General features: G+C 44.4%; 1 protein-coding gene across 1 annotated transcript; it reads right to left on the bottom strand.

Annotated features, from left to right (window-relative positions):
• Positions 1-714: 714 nt before the first annotated feature.
• LOC119339272 (B3 domain-containing protein Os06g0107800-like) lies at positions 715-1,358 on the bottom strand. Its single transcript, XM_037611392.1, has one exon. The coding sequence runs from the start codon at positions 1,356-1,358 to the stop codon at positions 768-770; it is 591 nt and encodes a 196-aa protein (XP_037467289.1). The 3' UTR covers positions 715-767.
• Between the last annotated feature and the right edge of the window lie 7,590 nt (positions 1,359-8,948).

Raw genomic sequence — 8,948 nt, 5'->3', positions numbered from 1 at the left:
CTACGATCGTTGAAATAGGAAACTTGCAACACGAATGTTGTGCAGAACTGCGAGATTAGGCTGCTGGTCAAAGAAAATTTCAAACAATCCATCGTGCATGACAAATCTGACAAAATTCTTCCAAACAGCTCCAAACTAGAACAAGAATTGAGCATGTACGGTCGACGAAACTACAAACCGGTCGCATGAATGGAACTGTAGCATTGATGTGCATCTTTTTGCATGTAGAGCTAACCTCGAATCGAAGCACCGTTGTGTAGATCAGAGGAACATGGAAGAAAGAAGATTAGAGAGCAGCTTATTGGAGGTTTAAGAAAGACACCATGTAAACGCCTCACATCCCTTCCATCTTCACTCATGCAAAGGCCCGCTCGTTTTCGCTAGTCTCGGCCTGGCTCACAAGAAACTGCCGATCTGAACGTTTTCAGCAAGTCAGGCCTAGAGGTATTTTAAATTTCGTGCTATACAAGCCCAACAGTGTATGCAAGCTACGCGTTCCTCTGGGGCAAGAGCAAGGAGATCGCCGCCGCCGCCAAGGGGTACAACGGCGAGCAGGAGCTGCGGCGCGGAGACGCCCCCGACTGCATCGCGCTAGCGTCGTCGATGGAACTTGAGATTATCATTTAACTACTTAATCAATCGTAGCATCGTACTAGACTACTAGTAATTTGAGATTGTCATTGACGAACAGTCGAACACTACATGAATTCAACTTCATATCTTCTTTCTTCGATGATCTAACAGTAATGTGCGTAATTAATCTGCTATCATTCTGCACCGGCGAGCTCGAGGTCCACGCCGAACAGCCGGAGGCGCCGCCCGCGCGGTGCCCTGTCTTGGTCCAACGTCGCCTGCTGCGGAAGCGCCACTGGAACGAGGAGGCATGTCGTCGGCGCCGAGACGACCCCGGCCCCACGCCTCCGGCAGTCGATGAAGAGGCGCGCGCCGGCGCGGCAGAAGGAGACGGTGTCGCCGGCGGCGAGACGGCGGTCGCGGACGAAGGCGCTCCACCCTTTCGTGATGACGTAGCTCTGGCTGCTGCTCCAGTAGGAGAAGCGGAACGCCCACGCCTTCCCGCCGCCGCGGCCGTCCTCGAACCGCAGCACGGCTCCGGGGCAGGCCGCCCCCGCCGCGCCGCCGGGGACCCGCGGGAGGAGGTGCCGCTCCGCGAAGTGCTTGGGCACCACCAGCCGGTTCAGCTTCCCCACGTCGCTCGGCGTCACCACCTTGTCGAACATGTCCTCCCGCATGATCATCCTCCCCTCGCCGCCACCATTGCCATTGCCACCATTGCCGCCGCCACCGCCTTCCTGATCTTGCTCCGCTCCCCGTCTCCCCAGCGCGGCCGTCAACGCCATTGATCTATCTTATTCTGCAGCTCAACTTGTGGATCGGTCTGTTGGTTAATCCAAATCAGAAGCACGCCTTGGCATGTGTGTGTCTATATAGATGGGATATTCGTGGTTTGCGCGCCAAGTCGTCAACGCCTAGACTTTTCCCATGCAAGGCACTCCTCTCGCTTGGCGGTTAATCCGAGCCGTTGATTTCGAGGACGTACGGTCCACAAACTCTCATTGATCCAATAGACATTTCGGTTCGGTTGGCTAGCTGGTGGCATGCATGTCTGACGTGTCACGCGTTATTTCATGCTAATTGCGCACTAGGAAGCAGGTGCATGTGAAACCATGAAGATGAAGCAATGACAATCACTAGTTTGCGATCGATTCAAGCTAAAGCTAATCGGGTCAGCATACAACATACTTATGTATGTACTAATTGCCGTACAAACGACAATGGACTCAAAGTCAACACGTACGCACGGTAGATCACTCAGTAATTCCACATCTACTGGATATACATCCTTAAACAATCTACGTAAGTTTAGCAGTTTTGTAGGTTACTTTTGTTTGCTCGGCGTAAATCTTCTTAACGCGGTAATTTGGGAAGATTGTGCTTGCAAGAAAAGGTCCTGGTCAAGTTCAGTGGTTTAAGCCAGATGGTTACCTTAAACAAATCATGTGATGAGAAGTCATGGATGTGACAGATGTGCATAGATAGATAGTTGGTACTAGATAATCAGTGCCACTTGCAGGTACAAGCTCAGTGGCACTATACAAGTATATACATGCCATGATAAGCTCTAGAGACAAGAGAGGATGGATGATGAACGACAAGGTCAACTGCCAATTAACTTTGTCTCACTTGGAACAAGTCGGCATAGACATTACCTGGAAAATAAAGAGACATGCCAGCTATTTGAGCTATATATATGTATAGAGACCAGCAAAATTAGATGGAGTATACACAAATTAAAGAGAAATCAACTACAGAATTAGTGTTATATATAATTGATTGGTGTTAATTAGACATGGGATGCAAGCTGGAGAAGAGAACTGGCCAGATGGTCGTACAAGTCTAAGAGTAGGCAGCACTACAACTTACCATAGGAGTAATTAATATTATTGGGTAGTACGTAGCCTTATAGCATCTACAACCGGACTTAGTAAATCCGGGCCCTAAACTTTCATGGACGAGCCCGCCAGTGTCCGGGCGTACATGTCTGTTTTGAGCTTGTTGTTGTCCCTCTATACATCGTGCTCCTCATTTTTTTCTCTTATATGTCCGGTCACTTGCATATGATTGATTGAGATGAAGAGAGAGAAAAAAGAAAGAGAAAAGATGGTCCAGGGTGAGCCGTGGGGATTGACTGGGCGCGTCTGTGAGCCCTCATATCCTCCCTATATTTGATGTCAGCACGAGGGTTCGTGGACAAGCTGGACATATAGGGATGATATGATGGGTCCGATGGGGTCACCTTTTTTTTTCCTTCTCTTCACGGACCGGGCGCGTCTACGGGAATTTAAGAAGGATTTGGGGGACCCGTGATGCTCTTAGTTCCGTGTCATTGGGCCAGATGGTGAAGCTAGCTATTTGGTACTCTTTTTTTTAGAAATGATACAGGGGCTACAAGCAAGCTAATTATTAAGTATTTAATTATCGTTTTGGCTTGAATAATTGAGCATGCAACTATATGAATAAAAAAAAGTTATGCAATTTGGGTTTGTGCATTGTGGTGGTGTGCTTGTCATGCATCCTCCTCATGTCCAAACATTCCTGATAGTTTCCCTTGTTAATCAAGCAATTGGAAATCGGGGTGTTACTTGCTTAGTGATGACATCATCCTTGAAAATGTGGCCTAGGTCACATCCACTCTACTTTGACCTAGTCGCTCCCAACCCAAAGGTGAAAGGTGTATGCAATAAGCAAATTATTAATTAAGTTTCCTGACCAGGTAGGTGGCTAAACTAAGCATCGCCACTTGGGTGTGGTCTCCGGGGTGACCCAGTTAATTAACTGCTCGTGCACCTTAGATGCCCCCCATGAGGCCACGGACTTGCATTTTGTATATGCATATGTAACTAAAAAATACACTAGCTGCCGATCGATGTAGTCTCTACTTGACTCTCAAGGGCCAAATGGACGGTTTTGACATTACATCTCAATCCAGTTCACTGCAGGTAGATAGGGTGGTTTGCAGTGCAGTGCATTTGCTAGTTTGCACTAGTACCATTCAGCCCCCTTGTCCAGCCCAAAACCGCTTTGGATTTGCAGCAGCTTGTATACATACGTTGTTTCTTGGAGTAGCATTAGCAAGGTCGGCAAGGGTTAGTTTGTTTCTTGGAGTATTATGCATGGCATGCACCCACCAGCATAGTACATATTTATACCGGTGCATTCTTAAAATAATCCTGGCAACTACATACAAATAGTAGTTGACCGAAAGCTCCACAAGGCTGACTAGGCCTAGATGAAAACTACAGCTTACTAGGAATATATGTGCCGAAATCCAATTCGGCTCCTGGGAGCATCCTACACACCAAAAAAGGTTTTTACAAATGTCAAAAAAAGTTGAAAACAAAATAGATGGGACCATTTTTTTAGGGGTAAAGCTTTAACACTTTGACCTATTAAAGAAAACAAGTCGAACTCAAATGTTACCTATAAATGCTACACTTAATTTTTTTTTTCAAATATGAAGCACTACTATCCCTTTTCGCATGAAAATTGTCAAGAACTCTTGTTACAATAACAAGAACATCTATGAAAAAAAATCAGTTTTTTAAAATTTTATTTAATATTAATTTGAATTTAAGTTACTGTTCATCCAAGAGCATATGCGTCCTAGAGCCAAACGGCCACCCTATGTGTATTGTACATATTTTTTTGTGTGGAGCACTCCAACTCTAAAGCATTTTTTTAGGGGTTCCAACTCTAAGGCATGCAATTGTAACATAGATGAGACTCATGAGAGGCAGAGGTAGAGGCGGAATCTTATTTGGCGCTTCTTAACGCGTCAAAGACATGCTTATTAGTACCCTAAGAAGGAAAATGGGATTATGCACATATATTTTGCGAAGGGACCTTACAGGCGATTGTCTAATTTTTTATTATCCATGGAGAGAAATTTGAAGATACTCAATGGAGACTTAATCTTGTCAAGAAAAAAGTTACACAATAAAATGGGTGATAAGTCGATAACTGATTGTCTGATTTGCCATATGAAGGAAGATATGTTTTCTACCATTAGTAATGATGCAATATTTGATCTTGTCAATATGCTGAGAAATTAAAAGGGGGACACTATACGAGCATCAATCTTTTTTCGATCAATAGTACTTATTTTAAGCTTATCAAACTAACTTCTTCTTTTTCCAATGTCTTCAGGAAAATGAGAAGCTATACCAGAGCTATGAATTAATTTTTCTCCTTCTTCATTTATACTTCGGCATGACCGCATGAGTAATATCTAAACAAAGTGGTTTTCTAATTTCATCCAACTGGTACGTATCTTGAACTCTTCGGTTTCTAATTTCTATTTTTATGTTATTTTTGGGTGCCGTAAGACCGTGGAAAATTGGGCTTCACATTAATTTATTTGTACCATATCTTAATGAGTAAATGTGCGAACCCAATGGCTAAATTTTTTGGCTCCGCCCCTGGCGAGCAAGTCTGGCAAGCGAGGCTAGTGCTAATTTGGTCCTCGACATAGTACTTTGCGAGCGTTGAAATGCCAATCAGCGCTCAAAGCACTCTGGAGGACCTCTCGAGGTGGAGTGCTTCACAAGGCTGAACTAAATCGAGGTGGTGGTGGACCAAGCCTGAGAGCATCACCATGAATAAGTTGGTGTAGCAAAAAAAAAAGGCTCTAGGAATCAGTCGACTAAGACTTCCCGAAGTCTGAGTTGGCTAACGTCATCATCATAGTACAGGCCTGAAAGCCCCGATTGATTTTCCTGCTCATTCGTTGTACGAGGCTTTTCTCTTTTCTCTTTTGACCTTAGTTTTTCCTTACTTGTTTTCTTAAGTGGGCTGCTGTTGTCCCTTGTTTTGTCCGTTCTGGGCTGTCTCTCTTTTCTGCTTGCGGCCAGCTTCTTTTTTTCTGTTGTCTTGTCCTCCGGCTTTCTTCTCTCCGGCGACAAGGGTCCTGGCCTCTGGTGCGACTGGAGAAGACGCGGGGGCTAGGGATCCACCGCCCGCGGAAAGTCTCTCAAGGGCGAGAGATCTGATGGATACAGGCGCGTCTAGTTCGGGGTCCAAAACCGATCTGGAAGCCATGATGAAGGAACTAGGGCTCAATGAGGAAACCATAGAAGATGTGATCGTCGAGGAGGAGGAGTTGCCGGCTGAAGATACCAGATGGATGGCTATGGCACGAGTCCACACAAACAAGACATACAGTCAGTATTGGTTCTTCCGGAACATGAGGGTGGCTTGGGACCTGGCGCAGGTGGTGAAGTTCCGACCATTGGAAGAAAACCTTTATACGCTGCAGTTTTCATGCTTGGGTGATTGGGAACGAGTCATGCAGGAGGGGCCATGGGCGTTCAAGGGCAAGGCAGTCGTGATAGCTCCCTATGATGGTTTCACACGACCATCAACCATAGGCCTCAACAAGCTGGATATCTGGATGCAAATCCACGATTTACCGGATGGTTACTTCTCCAAAGTTAAAGCTCTGTCGGCAACAGTGGGCGAGTTCATATATGCAGAGCCAAAGTCTCCTGATTTTGAGGGGAATTTTTGTAGGGTGCGTGTCAAGATAGATGTCACAAAGCCTCTCAAGAACGCGGTGTCTTTGGTGGTCAAGGGAAAGCAAGAGGTTACTAGGGAAATCTTCAGGGTGAAGTTTGAGAGGCTTCCGGACTGGTGTGTAGTTTGTGGTCATCTGGGTCATCTTTTCAAGGAGTGTGAGGACGGGGTTCATCACCCGAGCAAGCTTGTCTTTAAAGATCTGCAAGCCACCTGGTTCAAGGGGGTGGGTAGAGGCCCTGGCGAAGGAAGTGGCACTCGGGGTGGAAGAGGAAGAGGCTGTGGAGGCAGAGCGGGTCGAGGCCCAGGGACAGGCGCAGCTGACGATCGTATGGATGCAACCGAGTCAGAGACAGAACTTATGGACACAGACGGAGGTGACCCAGATGTCAACCGAAGGAAGAGGGGAGCAGCGGATGCGAAAGTGTTGCTACACTCAAGCTTGTCTTCCATTGACGGGGCTAACCAGAATCTACTCCTCACAGGGCCGACCATGCCCCAAAGCCCATCAACCAAGCAGGATGCGAAGAGATCCAAGGCGATAGTACCGGCAACTGATAAAGGCCAAGGAAAGAATACTAAGGTGTGATCATGTTTTGCTCATGAGAGAAGTTTAGTCAATGGGCCTGCTAAATTCAGAGCCGTATGTATTTTGCAAATTTTCTATGTCTACAATGCTCTGCATGGAGCTACTCTAGCTAATTGCTCTCACTTTCAATATGTATCCAGACCGAGACTTTAGAGTCATCTGCATCGGTGTAAAAGCTTGCATCGACGTAACTCTTTACGACAAACTCTTTATCACCCCCATAACTGAGAAACATTTCCTTAGTCCTCACTAAGGATAATTTTGACCGCTGTCCATTGATCTATTCCTAGATCACTATTGTACCCCCTTTCCAAAACCATGGCAAGGTACACAAATGGTCTGGTATATAGCAAAGCATACTTTATAAAACCTATGTTTGAGGCATAGGGAGTGCCTTTCATTCTCTTTCTATCTTCTGCCATGGTCGGGCTTTGAGTCTTACTCAACTTTACACCTTGTAATACAGGCAAGAACTCCTTCTTTGACTGATCCATTTTGAACTCTTTCAAAATCTTTTCAAGGTATGTACTCATTGAAAATTTTTATCAAGCGTCTTGATCTATCTCTATAGATCTTAATGCTCAATATGTAAGCAGCTTCACCGAGGTCTTTCTTTGAAAAACTCCTTTCAAACTCTCCTTTATGCTTTCCAGAAAATTCTACATCATTTCCGATTAACAATATGTCATTCACATATACTTATCAGAAAGGCTGTAGTGCTCCCACTCACTTTCTTGTAAATACAGGCTTCACTGTAAGTCTGTATAAAACCATATGCTTTGATCAACTCAACAAAGCGTATATTCCAACTCCGAGATGCTTGCACCAGTCCATAGATGGATCAATGGAGCTTGCACATTTTGTTAGCACCTTTAGGATTGACAAAAACCTTCTAGTTGTATCATATCCAACACTTCTTTAATAAATCCATTAAGGAATGCAGTTTTTTTACATCCATTTACCAGATTTCATAAAATATGGCAATTTCTAACATGATTCGGACAGACTTAAGCATCGCTATGGGAGAGAAAGTCTCATCATAGTCAACTCCTTGAACTTGTCAAAAAACCCTTTTGCAACTAGTCGAGCTTTGTAAATAGTAACACTACTATCAGTGTCTGTCTTCCTCTTGAAGATCCATTTATTTTCTATGGCTTGCCGATCATCGGGCAAGTCCACCAATGTCCACACTTTGTTCTCATACATGAATCCCATCTCAGATTTCATGGCGTCAAGCCATATTGCGGAATCTGGGCTCATTATTGCTTCCTCATAGTTCATAGGTTCATCATGGTCTAGTAACATGACATCTAGAACAGGATTACCGTACCACTATCGTGTGGATCGTACTCTGGATGACCTACGAGGTTCGGTAGTAACTTGATCCGAAGTTTCATGATCATCATGATTAGCTTCTTCACTAATTGATGTAGGAATCACTGGAACTGATTTCTATGATGAACTACTTTCCAATTCGGGAGAAGGTACAATTACCTTATTAAGTTCTACTTTCCTTCCACTCACTTCTTTCGAGAGAAACTCCTTCTCTAGAAAGGATCCATCTTTAGCAACGAATATCTTGCCGTTGGATCTGTGATAGAAGGTGTTCCCAACAGTTTCTTTTGGGTATTCTATGAAGATGCACTTCTCCGATTTGGGTTCGAGCTTATCAGGTTGAAGCTTTTTCACATAAGCATCTCAGCCCCAAAATTTAATAAACGACAACTTTGGTTTCTTGCCAAACCATAGTTCATAAGGCGTCGTCTAACGGATTTCGATGGTGCCCTATTTAACATGAATGCAGCTATCTCTAATGCATAACTCCAAAACGATAGTGATAAATCGGTAAGAGACATCATAAATCGCACCATATCCAATAAAGTGCGATTATGACGTTCGGACACACCATTACGCTGTGGTGTTCCAGGTGGCGTGAGCTGTGAAACTATTCCACATTGTTTTAAATGAAGGCCAAACTCATAACTCAAATATTCTCCTCCACGATAATATTGTAGTAGATTTATTTTCTTGTTATGATGATTCTCTACTTCACTCTGAAATTCTTTGAACTTTTCAAATGTTTCAGACTTGTGTTTCATTAAGTAGATATAGCCATATCTGCTTAAATCATCTGTGAAGGTTAGAAAATAACGATACCCGCCACGAGCCTTAACACTCATCGGACTGCATACATCGGTATGTATTATTTCCAATAAGTTGTTAGCTCGTTCCATTGTTTCGGAGAATGGAGTTTTAGTCATCTTGCCCA

The sequence above is a fragment of the Triticum dicoccoides genome, chromosome 7B (genome assembly GCF_002162155.2).
Source record: "Triticum dicoccoides isolate Atlit2015 ecotype Zavitan chromosome 7B, WEW_v2.0, whole genome shotgun sequence".
NCBI lineage: Eukaryota > Viridiplantae > Streptophyta > Magnoliopsida > Poales > Poaceae > Triticum > Triticum dicoccoides.
Note: the sequence above shows the minus strand (reverse complement) of the source record. Positions and strands in the feature narration are given on the sequence as shown.

What these genes read in the sequence shown, in the direction of transcription:
- LOC119339272 (XM_037611392.1), bottom strand. Translation starts at nt 1,358, where the DNA reads ATGGCGTTGACGGCCGCGCTGGGGAGACGGGGAGCGGAGCAAGATCAG.